This window comes from Callithrix jacchus, chromosome 12 (assembly GCF_049354715.1).
Source record: "Callithrix jacchus isolate 240 chromosome 12, calJac240_pri, whole genome shotgun sequence".
In the NCBI taxonomy this organism is placed as follows: Eukaryota; Metazoa; Chordata; class Mammalia; order Primates; family Cebidae; genus Callithrix; species Callithrix jacchus.
The window spans coordinates 75,604,295-75,629,749 of record NC_133513.1 but is presented as its reverse complement, the minus strand read 5'-3'; the positions used below and the strand labels follow the sequence as shown (position 1 = coordinate 75,629,749).

Genomic DNA, 25,455 nt, shown 5'->3' with positions numbered 1-25,455 from the left:
AGAATTTAGAGAAGTCACACAGTTCTGAACCTGATTATTAGAAAATGTTTCTAAAGCAAGAAAAGACATGTACTTTCAAACTGTTATCCTACAACCAAATCTATTTTTGTGGCATAAGAATCCACAAGATTATTCACCTTCAGAAAAACACAAAGACAAGACATGCTCGTCTCGGTACAACCTAATGAAAAGACACAGCTGAGATTTCATATGAAGATAGCACCGAGATTGTTTAGAAAAAAATTATTGGAGTCAACATTGAAATTATCCTTTTCTAAATGGCATATATGGTATGTAATCAAGAAAATGTACATATACATGTAATAGCTTACAAAGCTTCCAATAAAAAAGACAAAGTCTCAAGATTTTAGGTCACCATCTAAGAAAAACAGTGTAATTACTAGTAAAACTTGAATTTAATCTCTCAAATAAAAAATACAGTCAATGTTTTTGTTTCTTTGTTTTTCCAGGATGATTGACTAGGGACACCAGATGCTAGTTCTCAGAAAGATGAAAGTTACAGGTGAATGGTAATGATCTGAATGAAAAACAGTCAGAAGAGAGCCAGGACCTGTCAGAGAACCCACAGGAAGAAACTGGAGTCCACATAAAGAAAGCAGGAAGATTGACACCCAAGGAACTTAGAGGCCCAAGAAAAGTGTGGGTGAGGGTGCTTCTCTGTTCCCCTCATGCTGGCAACAACCGGCTGACCATCAAATAATTGGAGAGTCCTTCTACCCTCACAGCCCTGGGCAATGTGCTCTGTGGCAATCTAGGAAATTCCCAAAGACAGAAATCCATGTTGTTAGCTCACACAGGGGTGTCCACACTCTTCTCTGGTCTGAACTTAGATATAAAGCGCTGTACTAGTTGTGCACACATCATAGGCCACAGTTGTGTCTGCAGAACCTCAGCCATTGAGTCACCGTATCACCAGAGCCTCTGCAAATGTACCCCACAACCTGCTCTGATATCCACAAAGGGAACTAGAGAGTCCCTGAGGAATAGCAAACCCCTGGTAATGTAGCCCTTGGTTTGGCCTACCCCTAGGAAATGGAGGTGTACATCCCTCCAAGGCCTGACTTGGGACAAAGAAAATGTAGCGTCACACAGATCACTGAAGGGAGTGGCACCAGCAGGCAGGAATGGATATGGAGAGGTAGCTATCTTTTGCTCCCCCAACTACTCTTGCAAATACAGCAGAGGCTCTACCAGTTAAAGGCCAGAGCTTCTGAAATTGAGTAAACTTTTCCAGTGCTTTTCACAGCAGCTATGCCTCCATTCAAAGTGAGCCCATGCCACACAGTGTAAGACCGATCTCTCCCCCTCCATACAAAGCAGTAGTGTCCCAGCAACTGAAGACAGACAGCTGCAAAGTTGTCTATCATGAACGTGGGGAAGAGGATTTGCCCTGAGCCCATTTTGTTGGTAGCTGCCAAAGGGGCATATCAATGTCCTGCAGCTGCACTATGGCCAAGAGTCAGAGGAAAAGGACAATGTATATTTAAACTGAAGGACATGATAGGGAAGCAGAACACAGTCCTACCTGCCCAGGATTGTGTAGGCCTCCAACCTACTTCCACTGAAACATCACTACAGCCCAACAAGATCTCCACAAGCCACAACTGTCAGGGTGGGTGCCTCCAATCATTACTGAACAGGCTCTTATGCTTCAGTGCCATCTACTGGACTGGAGCATAAACTGCACTACCAAATGGAATAGCCCATTCTCAGAAAGGTATAAAGCTAGTGAATAAAATAAGCTTCCTGAGACATCTGTACTATCAGCCTCACAGGAGATAGTGTCATCTGACACATTTAACACATCATAACAACAGGCAGCATTTAAGAAAGCTGCCATACAAAGATTATCCACAATCAAGGAACCTATACAGAACTTTGGCACACAGAAAGCACCCAAAAACAAACCATGTCATATACATCATAACATAAACCACAGTCATTCCCTAAAGGAAAAATAAATATGAAAAAAAATTTAAGTTTTAACTAAATGATAGAAAATTCAAAAATAAGAAGTGACACCTCCTTTAGATGAGAAAGAATCAGTGCATGAACTCTAGCAGTACAAAAAGACAGCATTTTGACATCTCCAAAGGATTGTATTATTCTAACAATAGAGTCTAACGAAAATTAACATTCTGAAAAGACAAAGATTTCAAAATATGCAGTTCAAGGAATCTCAATCAGAAAAATGATGAAGGACATAAAGGCAAAATAGCAATAGAACTTCTTGAATTGAAAAAGTAACTAAAGGAAATTCAAAACATGGTTGAAAGCCTTAACAATACACTAGACCATGCAGAAAACTGGCCTTTTGAATTAACCTCATCAGACGAAGACAAAGAAAAAATAATTTTAAAAATGAACAAATCCTTCAAGAAATATACGATCATGGAAAACAACCAAACATATACTTACCAGAATTCTTGAGGAAGAAGAAAAAGTTAAAAACATGAAAAATATAATTGAGGAAATAATTGAGGGAAATATTCCCAATCCTGTTAGAGAGATAGACAACCAGATACAAACAATTTAGATAACATCTGTAAGAAATTATACAGATGAACATTACTAAGGCATAAGACTATCCAAGGTTAATGCTAAAGAAAAAAATCATAAGCAGCTACAGAAAAGTGTCAAGTTACCTATAAAATATAGGTCCATCAGACTTACAGTGGACTTCTTAGCAGCAACCTTACAAGCTAAATGAGATTAGGGGTCTATTTTAAGCCTTCTTAAAGAACAAATGATAATAAATAGCAGCCAAAAATTTTATATCCTACTAACCTTAGCTTCATAAAGAAAGAAGAAAGAAAATCTTTCCAAGACAAGGTAAGGGAAATTTTCACCCATAGACTGGTCCTTCAAGAAATCCTCAAAGGACTTCTAAACATGCAAATGAAAGGACAATACTTGCTACTAGAAAAGCACATGCAAGTACAAAGTTCACAGATCCCATAAAGTAATTACACAATTGAGCATAAAAAGTGACTAGGTAACAACAATATGACAGGATCAAAACCTCAGATATCAATATTAATCTTCAATGTAAATGGCCTAAATGTTCCACATAAAAAATATATATTCAAAAGTTAGATGAAAAAGCAAGACCCAACCATCTGCTGCCTTCAAGAGACTCAGCTACTGTGTGAAGATAGCCACAGCCCCAAAGTAACTGGTGCAGAAACATATACTACACAAATAGAAAACAACAAAGAGCCAGGGTTCCTATTCTTTTATTGGATGAAACAAATATTAATTCAAGAAAGATAAAAAAAAGAAGGATATTAGGGTTCAACAAGATTTAACTGTCCTAAATTTATGCACCTAACACCAAAGCACCCAGATTAATATACACGACTAGACCTAAGAGAACAGATAAGACAGTCATATAATAATAGTCGAAGTATTTAACAACAACTATTAACCATTATGTAGTTAATAGTTGTTGAAGTATTTAACAACCATTACTATATAATCTGGCTGGTGATTACATCAGGGCAAAAGAAAGCTAACAAAGTAACTCCAGACTTAAACTGAACTCTTGAGCAAATGGACCTAATAGAATCTACACAACATACCATGCAACAACCACAGAGTATACGTTTCGCTCATCTACGCATGGAACATTCTCTAAAATTAATCAAATACTTGGACTTATGACAAGTCTCAATAATTTCAAAAAAATTAAAATTATATCAATCATCTTCTCAAATGACAGAAGAAGTAAAACTAGAAATATATATCAGCCAGGCTCAGTTGCTCATGCCTGTAATCACAGCAGTTTGGGAGACTAAGGTAGGTGGATCATTTGAGATCAAAAGTTCAAGAGAAGTTAGGCCAGCATGGTGAAACCCCATCTCTATTAAAAATACAAAAATTAGCCAGGTGGTAGTGTCATGCCTATAATCCCAGCTACTCAGAAGAAAGAGGCAGGAAAATCAATTGAGCCTGGAAGGCAGAGGTTGCAGTGAGCTGAGATCACACCACTGCACTTCAGTCTGGGTGACAGAGTGAGACCCTGTCTCAAAAAAAAAAAAAAAAAAGACATATCAGGAAAAACTTTCAAAACCACACAAGTACATGGAATCTGAACAACTTGCTACTAAATGATTTTTGGCTAAACATAAAAAAAAAAAAACATGAAAAAAAAGTTGAAATAAATAAAAATAGGAACACAACTCACCAAAACCTCTAGGATACAGTAAAAGTAGTGTTGAGGAAAGTTTAAAGTACTAAATGCCTACATAAGAAAGACAAAAATATCTTAACAGCCTAATATCACACATCAATGAACTAGAAAAAGAAGAACAAACCAAACGTAAAGATAGCAGAAAAAAATAATTAAAATCAGAGCAGAACTACATGAAATTAAGACTGTAAAAATGATCCAAGAGATTAGAAAAGCAAAAGTTATTTCTTTGAAAGGATAAACACAACTGATAAGACTGCTAGTCAAGTTAACAAAGGAAAAAAGGAGAAGATTCTAATAAAAGCAATCAGAAATGATAAAAATGTGGCATTACAATGGATACCACAGAAAAACAAAATATATTCAGAGAGTGGTCTATGTAGATTCTCACAGAGTAATCATGGTAAACTATGAATACCTCTATGATCAAAAACTAAAAATCCTAGAAGAAAGAAATAAATAAATCTAGAAAAATTAAAAAATTATATAAGAAAATAAAAAATTATATAAATAAATCTAGAAAAAAGTAGTAAAAAAACTAGAAAACCTAGAATAAATAAATAAATCCCTGGAAACACACAACCTGCCAAAACTGAATGAGGAAGAAATTGGAATTCTGAAGAGACATATAAGTTATGAAATCGAATGACTAATAAAAAAATCTATTATTCAGAAAAAAGCCAAGAAGAACCAGATTTACAGTCAAACTTTATCAGACATACAAAGAACTAGCACGCACCTTATTTAAACTAATTTAAAAAATTGAGGAGTGACTCCTTTCTAACTCATTCTATGAAACCAGTATCATCCTGATACTAAAACCTAGCATTGAAAACACACACACACACACACACACACACACACACACACACACACACACAACTGCAGGCCAGTATCCTTGATGAATAGACACAAAAATCTGCAACAAAATACAGTGAACCAAATCCAGCAGTGCATCAGAAAGATAATTTGTAACAGTCAAGTGGATTTTATTCCAGTGATACACAAATGGTTAAACATATGCAAAATGATAAATGTGATTCACCGCATAAACAATATTAAAAACAATAGCCATATGATCATCTCGATACATGCAGAAAAAACATTCAATAAAGTCCAATCTGTCTTTATGAAAAAAACCCTCAATAAACCAGGCATTGGAAAAACATACTGAAAAATAGTAATATTAATCTATGATTAACCCACAGCCAATATCATACTGACTGGGAACTATAAACAAAACAATGTCCACTCTCAGCAATCAGGAAAGGGAAATAAATAAATGTCTTCCAGGATTTTTATTTCAAAGTTTATGAAATAACTTAAAACTATGATTTTTCAATTAAAAGTTCTTAAAGGAAGACAAATCTATTTATAGTTTTGATTCAATGCTATAGAACAATTTTTTCCTTTTATTTTTAGTTGACATGTAGTAACTGTACATATTTATGTGGTACAGAGTATTACTGGATGCATGTGTAGTGATATGATCCATTCAGGATCATTAGGATATGCATCAGATTTGTCATTTATTTGTGTTGAGAGCATTTAAGATTCTCTGTTCTTGCTTTTTGATGATGTACAATAAATTACTGTTAACTATTTTCACCTTACAGTGTTATGTGATTCTAGAACATTTTTCTCCTATGCAACTATAATTTCGGATCTGCTAAATTAACTTCCCTGCTTTCTTCCACTACCCTCATTTTTTCCAGCCTCCAATAACCATAATTATAGTTTCTACTAATACGTTCTCACATTTCTTAGCTTCAACATGTAAGTGAAAACGTGAGGTTTCATCTTTCCTTGCCTGAAGTACTTCAGTTAACATCCTCCAGGTTTATCCATGTTATCTTGAATGACAGAATTTCACATTTTATACATATGCCATTCTGTTATAAGCTTTATTAGTATAAGTTAATGGCACTTTATATAATGATCTCTGGATCCACGGAACAAAAAGTGAAATTTCCAGGCCTCTACAGTTTAGCATCTGACCTTAGAATGTGTTTCCATGCTTAAATGATTTGCATGTCTACATCATCACTGATTTTCCGTGGATTACCTAATGCCAAGCATGAAAATGAACCTGAAAATATTCCTCAAACATCACTTAAAGTTTCATGTGAATCAATATGCTACACAATGAAAAGATATAGTTACTACTTTCAAGAATGAAATGTTAACAAAGGGAAGTCTTCAAGATATTTGGTAAATTTGAAGAGATAAAAAAGACATATACATATATAAATATGAATATTATGTTATAACTAAATATATACATTTATTTAAAAGTAGCACAATTATTTATAAATAATAAGAAATTGTAACAGCAATAAAGATAATTTTTTTAGTGAATATTTTGGTCACATTCAAGATGTGGTGCTAAAATGTATAAAATTGAGTTTCAGACAGCTATTGTCTATAAGGAAATTCAATCCCAGGAAATGTGAATGATCAAGGATTAGAAACATGGTTCCTTCATATAATTGTTCTGATTGTCCAACATACAAAGGTTTCATTCATATTATAGATACATTCTAACTTATGTAGTGGCTAAAAGCAAGACATAAAATTTCTGGCCTTCACACTAATTGCTTTGGCAGCCAAAGAGAACTACTGATAGCATTCATGGTCTGTAAAAAGTTAGGGAGTATCTCTTTGTCTCTCTCACTCTATCACTTGTTCTCTCTTTCTCTCAATCTCTCTCAAACACAAACACACATCACACACACACATACACACACACTCACATATTCACTGGCATACACAACTTTTATAAAACTATTCTAGGCCGGGCGCGGTGGCTCACGCCTGTAATCCCAGCACTTTGGGAGGCCAAGGTGGGTGGATCAGGAGGTCAAGAGATTGACACCATCCTGGTCAACATGGTGAAACCCCGTCTCTACTAAAAATACAAAAAAAATTAGCTGGGCTTGGTGGTGCGTGCCTGTAATCCCAGCTACTCAGGAGGCTGAGGCAGGAGAATTGCCTGAAACCAGGAGGCGCAGGTTTTTGCAGTGAGCCGAGATCGCGCCATTGCACTCCAGCCTGGGTAACAAGAGCGAAACTCCTCCTCAAAAAAAAAAAAACAAAACAAAAAACTATCCTATCACATTGGTTCAAACTTTAACATAATTCTATGATATAGTTTTTCAACAAACACAGTGCTTATCTGATTATGGCAGTAATATATATTCAATATAAAAAAATTAAAAACTCAGAGTAAAATATAAAAATAATATAAAATATACTCATTACCTATACAGCATCTTCACTTCATCATCTCCCTCCCTCCTTTCATTATTCATTTATGTACTCAAAATCAAAACTAAATAAACCACAATATAAATGCTGCACACAACTTAGTTTACTTACTTTACTACAGAAATTAAATTCAAACAAGGGCTATGTTTTACATATCTTTTTAAATCTTTCACAACATACAATTTAGCACAGGGTCCTGCTTCCTCTGCATGACAAGGATACCTGCTTCCTAGGTTCCTTATGCTTAATTTGGGATCAGGCCACATGTTCCAATTCAAATAAAATTTTCAGGATAAGGAATGCATTAAAAGATAAACTCAATATCAATCCTAATGCTTTTTTTTTTTTTTTTTTTTTGAGTTGGAGTTGGTTCTTGTTGCCCAGACTAGAGTTCAATGGAGCTGTCTCGGCTCAGTGCAAGCACCACCTCCTGGGTTCAAGCAACTCTCCTGTCTCAGCCACCTAAGTAGTTGGGATGACAGGTGCCTGCCACCACGCCCAGCTAATTTTTTTGTATTTTTAGTAGAGACAGAGTTTCACCATGTTGGTCAGTTTGGTCTCCAACTCCAGGCTTCAGGTGATCTGCTTTCCTCAGCCTCCCAAAGTGCTGGGATTACAGGTGTGAGCCACCGTGCCTGGCGCCTAGTGCCCTTTTATCAGGGCAAAATAGCAAAATGACATACTACAAACTATAAATCTATTATGTACTCTTATTTTCTAGGAGGTCTATCAGCTACATTCTCACTTTTTAAATATAAAAGAATACTATCAGCCTCAGTTATGTTACTAGTATTTGCTTAGATCTATAATCATTAACAAAATGAAATGTCCATTATGGAATTGGCCATACATAAATTTTATTGCTTCATCTGAAAACATCCCATCAATCTGACAGAGAAATATTTATAGATTCAAAACTTAGCCAAAGTTTTCAATTAAAAATATTGTTATATATTATTAAAAGTAATAATGATATATTGTCCTTATAAATAATTTCACATATAAGGATAATAGAGTATTCAATTTTAGAATAAAACATATATTAAACAATCCAATCCATTTTTTCTTCCAACTCCCTTATGCTTAATTAAAAAAATACATAGAAAAGCAGAAAAAACTGTTCTTAATTTAAAATCCAGAAGAGTATTATTTTTTAATATGGACAGCCTAAGAATAGCTCAAAAATTTTTTCCTTCACTTTTGTCTGAAACTCCTATATAAGCAACTATGTATGTAAAATCGTAATAGGCTAATCTAACTGGTAGATTAGCTGTAACAAAAGTGTTCTTTTCCTTTTGACTTTTGCTTACATGTTCCTCTTCTACTTACAACCATCACTACTGCCTTCTTTGAACTTAACTATGTAACTGCAAACCCAAAAATCTGGATAAAAATATTTCCTCAAGTTATTTATGTCACAAATTCCAGTTTAGTTCTAGTTTGTGTTAGCCATGATTTGCCTAGTCCTGATTTCAGCCCTGCATGGTATGGGCTCATGATTTTATAGGGATTAAAAGAAAATTCTGAAAATCATTTTCAGTCATACATAACTGAATAATTAAATAACACTAACATAAAAGTGTCTCTAATTAAGGGAGGTCTGAAAGAAGTAAAGAACTGGGAGGAGGTGGGGTCCTGGCTCACACCTGTAATCCTAGCATTTTGGGAGGCTGAGGTGGGTGGATCACCTGAGGTCAGGGGTTCGAGACCAGGCTGGCTAACATGGCAAAACCTCATCTCTACTAAAAATACAAACAAAAAAAATTAGCTGGGCATAGTGGTAGGCACCTGTAATCCCAGCTACTTGGGAGGCTGAGGCAGGAGAATCACTTGAACCTGGGAGGCAGAGGTTGCCATAGGCTGAGATCAGGCCATTGCACTCCAGCTTGAGAGACAGAGAGAGACTCTTTCTCTCAAAAAACAACAACAACTAAAAGAACTGGGAGGAGACCTAGAGAAATAATGCATCATTGCATCTGGAGGCACACTGGAGGATAGGAGCATGGTAAGAAAGTGAAATATACGTGGTAGGAATGTGAAATATATCAGAAAACTGATAAAACACTATACAAAAAGTAAGTTTATCTGCCATAATTCCCATTCCTTCAGCATTCCGAAGAACTGAGTCACTTCCAAGAGGAGAAATCTGATAAAGCTTTCTAGCTGTGGTCATAGGGTAGTCATCTCTGTGAATATAGTACATTAAAGTCAGCCCCACCGTGCAGTATCACTTGACAAGTCTGAAATTCCACTGGGCTTCAGAAAGTTGACTATGTGATGGCCAATAATGACCGGATAATCTCATATTAGAGGCAAGGCATATACATTTATAAGACTAAGAGCTATAACAAGCTTGTGAAGAAAACCAATTTATAGCATTACAGGTTAAACTGGAAGTGATTTCCTCTGTTAACTAAAATCACATTGCTAAAAAGTACATGGTTTATGGATGTTTAATGTGAAAAAAGACAAACAGTGAATACTTTCCTGCTCAGTGTAAACACTAAATAAGAATGAAAATGGAATGTCTTATTATATAAAGTAATACCAATACAATGATATGCAATCTACTCCTCTGGCACAATTTGAAATGTGCTCTTTTACTACAGAGTCACACTCTTTTTCATTTCAATGTGTTTTTGTTTAAAATAGCAGTTATTTATATATACCATTTTTTAAAATTCATTTTTAGGCTGCAGATTCACAATCTCCATAAATGCCAAAGGATGGTAGTCAAATTGAGACACACTTGAAGTAAACACCGTGCTAACCAGCAGCAGTGTTCAAGAGATTATGCTGCTAATTTTATGAGAGTGAATACTATTGTGAATTATTCTGCCAATCCCCAGTGAGGTTTATATCTCACATTATTGAAGATTGACAATGTCTTAATATATGCACAACTTGAACATTGTTTGGGAAAAAGCCAAACTAATTCATCTATCTTCTGATCAATCAGTTTAGCCAAGCAAAGCACAAAAGAAATTCACATCCTTTGCTGCCATTAATAGCAACCAGTTAACAGAAAAACAAAGGTGGGGAGACGTTTACCTGTCTGTGCATCATGAATGCCAACCAAATCTTGAATAAGAACAATGAAAAGTTAAAGAAAAAAAATGAAAGAAATAAGAATAAAATTCATTTTTTTTGAATAGCAAATTTCTAGGGAGGTAATTTTTTTCATTTTTTTCTTCTGTCGAATTTAACGTATTTATATATATATATATATATATATATATATATATATATATATCCTACGTCTCATTATAGGATATTCAGAGATAGATTCTGCCAATACTGAAATATCTAAGACAGTTACAACCTGGGGCACTGCAAACATAATGTGTTAAATGGATCCTAAGTAACCTGAAGATTAATTAATCTTTCTAAAGTGAATAAACCTTACTGTTAGAGCAAAACGTAAGAAGTCAAATATCAATTTTTTTAAATTTTCTATTCTTTCCAAAAAATAGTTGGTAAAATAATGCAATGCTTAAAGTGCCAACACCAAACAACTTATGGCTGCTACTTTTGACCCTTTCACGGGGCCAACATTTCTTGTCTTTTTTATTTCTAGCTTTTTTAGAGACCTTTGTTTGCATATATTGAAGGGTTAGTAAATCCAGTTTAGTATTTCTTCGACAGCAATTAAGCATTTACCTAGTGAGAATAAATACTCAAACAGAGGTCTTGCATTACATTTTCTACTAAACTGCATTCCTTCTACCATGGTGCAATCTTTATTAAGAGACAAAGGACTTCTGATTTCACTTTTGTAAGCTTGTTTTAGTTAATTATTACACGGAGATACTAACTTTTAAAAATAAACTACAAATTAGCATTATTCACCTCTGTGGTGTGCTTTCTTTTCAATGTCATAAAAAATCCTGGCTTGCTCTAAAGGTCAAGCTAAAAGCAACCTTACCATCATCGTACTGGCCCAAGCAGATTTCAAAGAGAGTGCCCAGGATGATCCCTGAAGCTAAACATGTCCAGAGATAAAACTGTTGAAACATCTTCTGTCAAAGTTCAAAGCCGATCTGAAATAAGAGGTGGTAGAAAGAAACATTGACATGTTCATTAATCTGTTATAGGTAAACACAATTGTCACAGCACGGAAAAGCCTTAATGCCTTCATAGTTAATTACCTGTGCCAAGCTATCCCTTAACAAAGTAACACATTTGATTAATGCACTGGAAATGTTTATCAACATAATTTTGCAGAAAAGTAATCTCCAGTAAAAGACATGTTTTCTTTTACTTAATGTGCAAGCAAGTAGGTGGAGAAGTTAACCTACTAATAATATAAGAAGCATGTTCTTTAAAATCAAGGACTTATGGATAAGTCAAATGTTAATCAGTTTAAGTTACTAAACTTACGTTGTCTACAGCAAAATTTTACAAAAAAGTGTAAGACGGTAGGCGAATACCTACATGAGAATTTCAATGAAAATTTTTCTTATACAATTAAGTAGAAAAGCCTATCATTAAAATGTAATTCCTTTCTAGTAGAGTGATCAGAGATTGACTTAACTATGCCAGGAAAGACTAAGAAAAATCTGTCAATTTTCACTACCTCTGTTCTATGAAGCATTTGGAGGCATTTCATTTTAATTCTCTTGTTTTACTTTTCAATCTCTTGGTAAGTGAAAAAAAAAAAAAAAAAGAAAGAAAGAAAAAGAAAAAGAAAACAACTGATTGAGAAATTAGTGACCTGTGAGCACATGAGAAAGTCTTATCGAAAGAATGACATGCTCAGTTTCTTTGTAAATTTAGGAAATTATTCACACAGAATTGCTGAAAATGACCCTGATTATAAATTGTGGCAGAATAGGGATTAGAACACTGTTTCTCTAATTCAGAGGTTCCAAACTCAAATGCCTACAGATGACAAGCAGACAAAGGAAAAGAATGAATTAGCCTAAGGGGACAATAGTCATGGTAGAGGCTGTGATAAGCTGTGCAATGCAAGGTTTTCTAAAGAGACCAGCTGGTACTCAACTTCTATCAATGATTGTTACGTAGGAACGCAAACCAATGTTGCCAGGTCTTCTGATTTTCAAAGAGAAGGCAGAAATCCAAATTTTCATGTGGTTTCCCAGTGTTTAGATGATTGTGCAATCTTTTTTATAAGAATAAATGCTTCTAGCAGGTAATATTGATGCCAGGGTTCTCCAGTTTTTTCTCTCTGCCCAGGATTCTCTCCACTAGACCAGCTGTAGATAAGGTTTATCAGAGTGTACAAAAGAATTATTTTAATTCTGCTTTCGCCTACATTTTATCCATGTTTGCTTTACTGTCAAGTGTTTTATAGTGTTTATTTGTCCAGTAGCATATATACATATATATGATGCATTATAAAATTAAAGGTGTAAGCTCTTTTTTTAAGCTAATGGGATACACAGCTCTTGAACTTAAAAGAGCACTGCTTTAAATCACATGCATTTTAATATGAAATCTATTCTTCATTTGTTTCTTTAAGAGGAAAATAAGAGCCTTCTTTTTTGGCTGGCCCTTCTACATTTTTTCCTAACCAGCAAAGTGCTTGGCCCCTGTATTTATAATTTCTAGGGACAGATAGCTCAAAGAAGAGCTCATTATTAGATGCCAAGAGAACATCATAATCCACACTAACCTGCAGAGAAAAAGAAAAATGAAATTGACCAATACTAGGGGTTGTATACAGCAGCAGATAAGAGTGTGGCTTCTTTTTAAATTCAAGCTTTTCAACTTACTAGTTTTGTGACTTTGAAGAAACTAAATAGCATCTTTGTCTCACATTCCTCATTATCAAAATGGAGATAAAATAGTCCCTACCTCGTAAGATTGTCTTAAACATTAAATACGCAAGGGAATATAAATACATGCTTAGCACAGTGTACTTACTCACCAAGTGGGTACTCCCTAAACTTAATATGAGTCTTTCTGACTCAGCATCTATGGAACCTCCGAAGTCTTAAACATAGATTAACTCAATCTATCTTTAGCAAGGGTTGTAAAGCAGATATTATTATCCCCATTTTGTGGAGGAAAGGTCAGGCTCATAGAGAATAAGTGACTGGCTCAAGGTTATAAACTGGCACATGTCTGAAGAGACTATATAGTCTGTGAGTAAGACACCTTTGCTCATTCCATTTGAGAAAAGTACTGTAAAGTTTTCCAGAAAACACAGGGCTCAGAAGTTTTCAAGGGCTATGAATGTCTAGAATGTCCTACTGTATTGCTTTCCACTTTTGAAAACATCACAGACAAAACTCACATAAAAATCTATTTAGAATAGACATAGCCTTTACTACCCAGAGGAATGAGATAATCTTTGGGGAAATATCATACTTATTTGTCTTTGAATAATGAGAAAAATAATAATTTCTATCCTTTTTTTTACTCTTTCATATATATCTACCTTATTTCCAAAGAAATTTCAATCGTTTCCATGGGCTCAATATTTATAGAAACCTGAAAGAAAGCTATGAGTCTTCACGTTAACCTGATATCCCAAACACATATTGACTTAGTGAGAAAACCCAGTTTCTAAACAAAGATATAATGAAAAGGTACTTCCCACAAAGAGATTGTGTAAAAGACATCAAGCATCAAGTTTAGTACAATATTGTGCCAATCCACTGAGAGCCTAGAGTGGCACTTTTGCAATCAAATTAATTGGAAGAGATCAAATGCTTTAGATAAAATATTGTTTTTGTTACTAAATCTACAATCTCTAGAAGTATAAGTAGGTTGTATAGGAGATGAATTTTAAAATCTTACTGAGTGACTACATGTAAATGAAAATCATGCCAAACAACACCACGATGGTCGTGCTTTCCCTTTACTACAATTCCACATCAAACTCTTTTCACATTCCCCAAATACTAATTTTTACTCCAGAATTTATTGACCAATAATGTTATGTTCTAAAAACCCAAAGCATGTTTTATTTAAAAAAAATTATAGGTGACCTTCAAATGAATTTATTATACATGTTTTTCAAGAGATAAATTGATATATTCAGTACTCTAATGTAGCTAATAAAGTTATCATTTTGCAATCATGACTTAGAAATAATATTGTATTGTCAAAATACTGGGTTAAAGTGGTTTTTTCCATTTAGAATATTTCACATAAGTGGCTTGTAATCCATGTGCAATTTATGATACATTTTCCTTAGGCTTAAGAATATTTTACTGCAATTATTCAAGACAAACCTAATGAGTTTGAATTTCACATCATTTGTATTTCCTGCAAGTTTATATTTATTTCTCTGGCATTCAATCATCTAAAAAATTAATTTATCCAACAAGCACTTATGGAGGGTCTACTAGATACCACTCACTATTCTAGGCAGTTGGAAAATATCAGTGAACAAAGCTGACACGTTTCTCTGCTCCCACGGATGTTATATTCCAGCAAAATAAAGATGGACCAACAACAAACATAAATAAGTTACATAACATGTTAAAAATGTAATAAGTGACATGAAAAATAGCATTTCAAAACTGTATGTTGTCAGTGTGCAATGATTTTCTTTCAGCAAATGAAGATTACACAAGGCAACCAAAATGCTATCTGATAAAATAACTGAATAAGAACTTTATGATTAAAGTGTAAGTATTCCCACAATCCTGACAGCATCCTTGATGATGTCTACTACTCTGAATACAGATTTCTGTTCATCTCTTGGAAGGAGAATAAAGGTCTTTCACTGCCTTTCACTTTCAAATACAAATCCAAAGTCTGGAAATACACAAAGGTGTGTTCTTTTTCTGTTTTTCCCTGCTCCCTGCGTCTTGGGTGGTTGCAGTGACACATGGTTGCAGTGACACATGGCAAAAGCAGCCAAGGTGGACACCAAAGCAGTCTTCTCTTAAATACATTTTTGACAATGTTAACTATACTATTTATTTTTTAGCCTATGTCTTTGACTGCTATGTGAATAAACACTAATTTTCTTGAGATATCAAAGCTTGGAACACACCGTCATTACCTTGATGAGAAACCTCATACCAATATACAAGCATGAGTGAAGTGAGCTCTGTGTATGCAGTCTTCCCCTAAACAGATTGTTCAGCCAAACTACTGGTACCCACAATCTGTAACAATATCTGTATAGACCTAGAAAACTAAAACTTGTCACTGCTCTGTATTCCCTATGAGAAATATATGCTACCTACCTCTGGAATAAAGCAAACTTCCCTTCAAAGCAACCTCAGCTTCAACCCGAAAACATGATGCTTTCCAAAGTCATTGCATTTCACCACACCAAATACGAATTTCTTAATATGACTAGCTAGAAACGTGTCTTCCCCTCAGCATGGTGGTAAATATTAATGTATTCATCACTACAGAGAGGATTTATCACTCTTCAGCATTACCAGATGAATCAGCTTTTCTTTTTTAAAAATGTGTAATATGAACTTTAGGAAAATAAAATTTCAGAGAGGCTTTCAGATATATTCCCTTTTTCTAGATCACATTACATTTTTCCTTACTAAATACACATGTCTAAGTTTATATATTCATCTATAAAAATATACTTACATTTATTGATAATTTTATAGTACATTTATACATAATATATTTGTATATAAATTTGTTATATATTCACATATAAAATTTACATAAAGAAGTATATATTTTATTTAAATTTACATTAAAGATAGGTAGATATTGATATCATCTTACACTTCTTTTAAAGTTTGCAATTTAAATTCAAGGGGTTCTGTTGTAGCTAATCTGAGGTAAGGGTGGAAAGTAACTAATGTTTTTATAAGACTTGGTGAGGTCCAAAGCACCTCTCCCACCTGGTCCAGTAAATCAGGCTTACTAGATCTTTGCTCGGGCTTACAGTTTTTTAACATGCTACTGCATCTGAATGTGCCTTGACTACCAACCTTAAAATATGCATTAATTTGGCAGGGTGCTGTGGCTCACGCCTGTAATCCCAGAAGTTTGGGAGGCTGAGGCGGGTGGATCACTTGAGGTCAGGAGTTTCAGACCAGTTTGGCAAACTTGGTGAAACCCCATCTCTACTAAAAATATGAAAAATTAGTTGGGCATGGTGGCACGTGCCTGTAATCCCAGTTACTCAAGAGTCTGAGGCAGAAGAATAGCTTGAACGCAGGAGGCAGAGGTTGCAGTGAGCCGAGATTGCTCCACTGCACTCCAGCCTGGGTGATAGGACAGAGCAAGACAGACTCCCTTTCAAAAAAAAAAAAAAAAAGAAAATATTTAATTTGCTGTCTGGGTGCACTCTCTTTCTATATACAGATTCACCCTAAACATTGTGGGATAAAATAAAATTGATGAAAATAATTTTTAAAATGAAGAATATAAATTCTTAAGAACTAATCTTGCCATCACTTCAATCATTTACAATGTTTGAAGCCCAAACATTATTTCATCCATGTAGTGTTCAGCTTAAAAATATAACCAAGCAAATTTAAAATGGAGTTTTAATGCTCAAATGTATGCGTAATTTTAAAAAGAAGCTTCAAAGAGAGTTCTGTGTGGTGTCATTCCGTGGCACAGAAAAATGATTCTGACGAGTATTGTTGTTTGATGAAAATTATAGATGCTAAGAACCACAAATAAGTTAATGAGTAAATGAGTATCTCTCTAAGGCAAATTCATCAGCAAAAAAAAAAAAAAAAAATCAAAAAGTATTAAGTTAGTCAAGGGTGATTAAACATAAAAGTTTGAAACTGCCAGTGACTTGTATGATGTAACATAATACAAGTCATGGATCTGGAATGAGAGGGTCGTGCATTGCATTCTTGGTTATGCTGCTTTTGGAGGGCTGCATAAGGGTAAGCCAGTGAAAACTGGCACAATACAATACATTGCATTATTCTGTAATTAACAGATTAAAATTTGAACAAAAATTAATACTTAAGACTATTCATTTGTTCATTCATAGCATAAGTGTTAAGCACGGATCCTGGGTAATGTACTTTATGAGATGTACTGGCTACAGCTTTGTGAGAAAAAAATGAATGAATGAATAACAAATAAAGAAATAATTAACAGTCCATATGGAGTTTTCAGTCTAACAGAGTGTGACACTTAAAGTACCTCAAAATGAATCAAATCCTTATATAATCGTGTTCCATAGATCAGGGGTCTAGTATTGATCCATGGCCTGTTAGGAACCAGGCCACGGAGCAGGAGGTAAGTGGTTGATGAATGAGCGAAGTTTCATCTGTATTTACAGCCACTCCCCATCACTCATATTACAGCCTGAGCTGCACCTCCTGTCAGATCACTAGTGGCATTGGATTCTCACAGGAGGGCAATTTCTATTGTGAACTGCGCATGTAAGAGGTCCAGGTTGCATGCTCCTTATGAGAATCTAATGCCGGATGATTGATTTGTTATTGTCTCACATCACTGCCACATGAGATCATTTAGTCATAACATAACAAGCTCAGAGCTCCCACTGAGTCTACATTATGGTAAGTTGTATAATTATATCATTACATATTATAATGTAATAATAATAGAAATAGACTATATAATAAATGTAATGCACTTGAATCATCCCCAACCATTATCCCGTTCTCTGCCCCAGGTCAGTGGAAAAATTGTTTTTCATAAAAATGGTCCCTGGTGCCAAATAGTTGGGGTCCACTGCCATAGATAGTGGAATCTATGACTTGCTTCTAATTTGTAGAGTATGATAAAGGTAACAAGATGTCATTTTCTCATTGCACTTAAGTTATATAAGATTCAGTCATAACACATTACAGAAAGAGAACTTTCCTGCTCTGTGTAAAGAAGCAAACATAGTATAAACTGCCTTTGGGGAGGGATAGATGCCAGAGAACTCCAGGGGACTTCTTGGACCAGAGGATGGCCTCTAGCCAACAGCCCTCAGTCATAAAACCACAAAGAAATTCTGCCAACAACCTAAATGAGGTCTGCACAACAATTACATTCCACATTAATTGCATTTTGAAAAGAAATGTAATTTAAACACCAAATAATGAGACTTTCTTTTATATATAATCAATTATTTATGTATATATTCAATTCCATTTTTCATAAATCTAGTTACTACTTTTCTGCTTCTTATGTTGAATAAATTTTCAGCCATAACTCAGTCATATCACTTTACTTGCTTTTGCCATTACCATAGCTTGATAGGAAATAAAGTTTTAAATAATAGTGTTTTAAGTAGGTGATAGATTTAGGATAAAAAATGCTTAACAGTTCTAATGTTAAGAAACGACTTCACATGTTTAATGACATAGCAAACAGGTAGTAATTACATTTATAATTTTCTTAAATCTTCCTGCATTTAAACAATGTAATTTTTTTTTTTTTTTTTTTTTTTTGAGACGGAGTTTCACTGTTGTTACCCAGACTGGAGTACAATGGCACAATCTCGGCTCACCGCAACCTCCGCCTTCTGGGTTCAAGCAATTCTCCTGCCTCAGCCTCCCGAGTAGCTGAAATTACAGGCACGCACCACCTAAACAATGTAATTTTAATTGGTAAAGTTGTCATTTTTATTAGATACAGTTGGTAATAGAAGGAAACATTTAAATATTAAGGTGTGTCATGGATACTAGAGTAGATACTGATTGGGAAACACAAATTGTGATTAATATTTGTTTTCTATATAGCTTTAATATTTACTTTTAAACATGTACTTATAATATTTATTTAACATGTAGAGTAGAAAACGTGTTCTTTAATACTTTGCCAGGTGACATGTTTAAGTAGAATGAATAAAACTATGTTTATCCTCCACTGGCCCTCTTCTAATGGACACATATGTCATATTTTTTCCACACTTTATTTATACTCCACATTATATGAAGTCTAACCAGAGATCATAAAATTGCATACCATATCAATGCAGAGGCAGAATCAACATTCTGTAGATACAACTTTTTATTTTCTTTGCAGAATTTTTTAGGTAAGACCTTCAGCCAACTGAACTGAACTGTTTTATTTATAATGATTTTAATATAATAAAATTATCTCAAGAACTAAGTTTGTACATCTAATACTGATTAAAAATGCTAATGGTAAATATTTTCTGTGTTTGGTAGATATTGATATTATTGAAATCATTAGACATGCTTTAGTGACTTTAAAATTAAATGGCAGACTGTTCAGTTTCATTTCTCTTGGTACTTTACCAATTTATACTAAGAAAATCATGTGTGAAATTTGTAGTCTAGAATGTTTGCAGAAATATCTCAAAAACAGTAACTCAAAAAAATAGGCTAATACAGAAAGACATCCATATAAGGAAGCATTTTACAAATATTTCTCAGTTGGATTCAATATCAATTATTTTAAGCTTTTACCCTTATTTTATAAAACTACATGATTAAAGAAACGATCAACCTTCTCAACTGGCACAAGTGTGAAGATGAATAATTTGATTTAGAAAGATAGCTAAATGTGTAAGAGTCATGCAAGCACTTCATTTATAATACAAATCTATAAAGGTCACTTGGATATTTCTTAGAGATTAGATTTTAATGTAAAGCTGAGTTTTATTTTTCTAGAAAATAGTAACTTTTATTGAAAATAGTTCATGTATAAGCATACTTTTGTAATTCAAACTCATATTGTTCGAGAGTCAACTGTATGTAATTTTATAGTTGTAAAATTTGGTCTTACCTGTAAATGATAACATATTACAATTTATTGGTTCTTTACGTTTGAGAAACAAACACAATTTAAATAAGTTCTCTTACAAAGATTATGCTTCATGAGTAATAAACTAAGTACATTTGTCTCTTACTACAAACATATAATTTTATAGTGTGTTCTTGCATTTCAAAATTACCAAAGTGAAAAGCAGTCCTTCTGTTTCCCAGTGTCCATGCTAATTTTATGGTATGCTCACTACTAGAGTATATTTTTGCCTATCTTAAAATTTTAAATTCATTAAGCATTAGATTATGCTATTATACAGTATATTCGAACTGCCTGTATAATATTTTTATCCTATTAAAATGATACAGACATTACATTTTATAGACATTCTAATGATTGTTTTCCATTTTTCCACACTTTTAAAATAAGTTATTATATGCCCCTTGGGATTGTGAATTATTTTAGAGACTCTTTCTACTTCTTCATTATCCAAAAGTCAATAATTGAAAATATTTACTTCACTATACACCATGGCAATATGTTATAAGTGAAAGACATAATTTCATTCTGATCTTTTTCATTCCAAGGCCTTTTCATGTTTTTCTTTTCAATCTGAACAAATTTTTAACTCTGTACTTATTACCATAACCAAATTTCATGTTATTTTTATTTAGTTATTTCTGTCTAGGCATTTTTTCCTTTTTCATATTTCAACCTAAAAATTTGTTCTTAATGTAAGACTTCTCTGACAAGTCACTTTCTCCCCCAAGTATAGGTCAAATATTTTGTGATAATCTTTCTTAGCCTTTCTCTCTATTCTTCACACACGTCTCCATTCATAATTACATTGTCTGACAGTGGGTACTTTGGTAATATTTGTGTTTTGCTTTATGCCCCTGAGAAGAGTAATCATTATTAGTCAAACTCCTATCCCAGTTTTTTATTCCAGAGCCCAGCAAGGAGCTTAGCCCACATTAGCATTGATGTGCTGAATGAAAAATTTTAAAATCAAATTTAGCATTTTCACAGAATGACCTATTATTTATATTAATTAAAGGTAATTTGTTCTTGTCAAATCTGTATTATATATAGAATTTGATTTTATCAGTTATTTCTGAAGCATTTGCTGAATATGCCAGGATTGATAATTGATAAATTATAAAGAAGTTCCATTTCCTTTAAGACACATTTAAGGTATTGTTGAAGAAAGGCCTATGAATATTGTAAATCCTCACAGAGACTATGGAGATATTTGTACATAAATATATATTTATAATAAAATAATATTTTAAATTGTCAAACTTAAATAAAATATATGCTTATAAAAATAAAATGCTAACATACTTGAAAAATAGGAACCAAATCTCAGTCTGTAAATTAAAATTTATGGTTTTTATACAATGAAAACTATTGGGGCTGTTTTTGTTTCTGTGAACCAATTAAATAAATCTTTTCTCAAATTTAAGCTCTCTGCCTGAGTATACTCATATTGGCAAAGCTCTCTGTATCCTAAAATAATGTCTATTTTAATATGTCTCTGTAGAGAAAAGGCGTTAAAAAACAGTGAACATAAGCCACTAAATATTATTTTAATTTTTTGTTGAAATTACTAAATTAATAGAAAGTGACAAATGCACTTTTAGAAGAATTTAGAAAAACAAAAACAGAAGATTGAACAAAGTATATGTGGAAATATAAATTGTAATTTTATTCCACTTTATTAACACTCTTGTCTAATTAGGCAACAATTACTTTAAAAAGCAATGCTTTCTTAGAATTACTGTGGAAGTTGAAAAGTTCAATTTTTAATTACTACTCACAAAGCATGCAGTGACACTTTCAAAACTATGAAAAGTCTACTATTTTACATATTCAGCAAGATAGCTATCTTAGAAAAAATATCTTTAATAAGTCCAAAATTTCATTGTAATTAACAGCAAGAAACTTGTGCTTTCCTTTCCAGTGTGAGAGATGGGTGAAATAAATAAAAATCAAGAATCTTTTGTGGATGAAAGGAAGCAGAAATCTTAAGATTAGAAATTCACTAATGTGATGCCCATGGGCAAAGATGAAATCAGATATTATAGATGATTTTGAAGTTGCAGTTTTAATAATGATAAAGGTATAATGAATGGGAGAATTGAAGCAGAATGAATTTCATACCGTTGCCCATAGCAATGAACTCATCATGCATTTGAAAAATATATTCTGGGCACGACATGGTAGCTCACACCTGTAAATTTAGCACTTTGGGAGGCCAACATAAAAGGAGAGCATGAGGCTGGGAGTTTGAAACCTGGCAAAATAGCAAGACCCAGTCTCTATAGAATATATAAAATTAAAAAATTATCTGGGAGTGGGGACACACCCACTCTCCAGAAGCTGATGTGGGAGGATGGCTTGAGCCCAGTAGTTCAAAGTTACAATAAGGTATGATTGTGCCACTGTACTCCAGTCTGGCGGACAGATTGAGAGCCTGTCCCCAAAACAAAACAAATAAGCAAAAAAGTATATTCCACTAATACCTTGTAAATGGGGGTATATGAAGATTTTTTTTAATCACATATAATTGCGGTAGGGTATGTGTATTGCAAAGTGTGTTTGTGTGTATGTCAGGTTGCATATATTAAGTGTAAGCAGCACAGTTATTTTGGGAAGGGATCATAAATGTATAAGAATCTAAGTGTGTACAATATACTGCAAATAAATAAGTGAAGCTGACTTAGAAATAACAGGAGCTCTGAAGACTTCGTTGAATTTAAATTTAGCAACTTTGCAGAAGTCTAAATCTATTTTTTTATCGTTCATTTTTTAATCTAAAAAAGATAAGTGAGTGTCTAGAATTTCATATAAAATTATGCAATTTAATTGTTTCAATTAAACTATTCTTTAGTGTACAGTGACAGCCAAGCAAACATAGCTTTTTGTGCCATTGAGACCATGCTGCAATAGCTTAAAACCTTGGGCTTAAGGATCTGTCAGTGAAATAAAAGTAGTATGATCAGAGCTGTGTCTCCATATGTATTTAGGATCACCATAATATCATCACTTCCAAAACTTCTTTTTATAGCCACGATCCTAGAGAATTCTCACCCTTTAGAGTGTCTTCCTGCCTGGAAAAATCTATCACAGTAATATATGCAATCACCATAAAGATGATGTATGAGAATGCGGAAGAAATACTAGGTGAAAATTTTAGAACTGCTATTGTTCAGAATTTTCTCAAAAGAGAAATATTCAGAAATATCATGTAGTTACTTTACAAAGCAACATATATAAATAAATAACATACATAAATAAATACATATACACACATGTATTTATATATGCACAAAGGGTTTCTTGAATATCTACCTTTAAAGTAAGAATTCATTTTGAGCACAGTCATCACCAACACAAATTTTATTCTTGCCTCTTGTATTGATTTATGGTTTAAATTTTATAATCATGTGAGCAATTATTAAAATGATACCAGATTCTTAAGTTAAAGTCATTTGGATGACATTTATCCATGTTTTCTATACTCTTTTGAGTCTGTATGATAATCACTTAAGCATATTGCTGCTAAACTCAAGTTTAAAAATAACAAAAAAATATATAAATAATTGAGAGCATGAGAATTGTTTCCTATATCTTTTCTAATTTTTAATAGATTGAATTAAAAATAAGCTTTCCTAAGTGAGTTTTAGACATTACCACCTTCAAGGTCATTGTTTATGTGTTTATGAAGGTGAAAGTGAAGGGATATATAGTATTATATTTGAAGTAAACATAACTTTTTAAAGTAACATAACTTCTATATATGTCAGGAAATAATAATGATATGACATTGAATAAATATAGACCTCATGATAGAACTGGAATTTTCAAAACTTTTGCAAAACACTTATGTAATCAATATCAATTTAAAAACATGTAATTGACAATAATATATGTGATATACTAGATTGTCCAATAATTCATTGGTTAAACTACAAAACTTGCCCTAGTGATTGTTGTATTGAAGAGAAAAACAATTATTTGTATCTCATGATACTTATCAAAAGAGTCTTTAGTCAAATAAAAAACTAGCAAAACACACTGTTTCATGTTAAAGTGAGAAATACCGTTTACAGAAGTTAGCCTCCAGAAATCATTCTTTGTGAAAACACATAAGAAGTAAACTAATTTTAATACTCTCAGTTATAACAAAAATGGTATCATGTACTGTTCCACTAGCTGAGTATTAAATGCAGAATATAAGCTATTCCAACTGTCATATTAAACAACTTTAAGTACAGGCTATGTCTATAATTTTCTTGTAATCTCATTCTCAATGGAGCTTTCTTGAGCAACAGTAATTACAGAGGAGGTAAGAGTCTGGAAATAGTTATTTGTTTATAGAAAAAAACTAAGAATGAGAATACTTGGTCTAATTAGAAAACTTTTGTTTAAACTTCCATATAGAAGTAAAATAATGCCACAAATGAAAATGAATACTTGTATTGTTACTTTATTTTCTTAAAAACAAATTAAGCAGACACTATTTTTTTCCAATACCTTGTAAACTTTTGAATCTTGGGTATAATTTTAATTCTTGAGAGTCTCATATTTGATAAAATATATCTGTCTATGATATCTATGCATATGTTTGAGTACATGCTATATTAACATATTTATATTAGACTGTCAAGATAAAATATAACTAATCAAAGCATTGATTATTTAACTTTGATTAAACATATTAGCTTCTTTATAGATTTTGCTCATTTCCAAGAGGAGGTTAGGTTTCCTTTCTCAGGATAATAGGGATGAGCTGTCTTTTTCTCTAGGGACAAATGTAGTGTGGTAAATGCATTGATAAGAGATGAATGAAAGAAAGAGAAGACCCTAATGAAACAGAAATGAAAAGTACAATAACAGAGACAAGTGTCTGGAGAGATACTCTTCAGGGACAATGTTTGATGTCGCTTTTCCTTTTTCCTCAAATAGATTTTTTGCAATTCATGAAAATAAGCCTGAAGTGTCAACTTGTCTTCCATTTTGAGATACATTTCTCCTTACATTAGGTATAGAAATATAATGATCAGGCATATGTTTAAGATTGATTTTGCCTTGTTTGAAAGTATTACCTAACAAGGTCTTTGTAAAGCTTGCATTTTTTTAAGAAAAAAAAAAAACAATACAAATATAATTTAGGTTGTGTAAACACATAAAGAAATGTAAAGGGAGTGGTATGCCTTTGTTGTGTCCCCACCCAAATCTCACCTTGAATTGTAATAATCCCCATGTGTCAAGGGTGGGGCCAGGTGAAAATAATAGAATTATGGGGGTGGATTACCCCATACTGTTCTTCTGGTAATGAAAATGTCTCAGGACATCTA

The 25,455-nt window shown here is 33.3% G+C and overlaps 1 protein-coding gene across 8 annotated transcripts in view; it reads right to left on the bottom strand.

The window, feature by feature from the left end:
* Window positions 1-25,455, bottom strand: part of PCDH15 (protocadherin related 15) — a 1,854,109-nt gene that overhangs the window by 880,461 nt on the left and 948,193 nt on the right. For all 8 annotated transcript variants that reach the window (XM_054243050.2, XM_054243053.2, XM_054243049.2 and 5 more), the window contains one exon: window positions 11,406-11,520. In XM_054243050.2, the coding sequence (XP_054099025.2) occupies window positions 11,406-11,496 (91 nt within the window). In that variant the 5' untranslated portion in view covers window positions 11,497-11,520. The remainder of the gene's footprint in view (window positions 1-11,405; window positions 11,521-25,455) is intronic.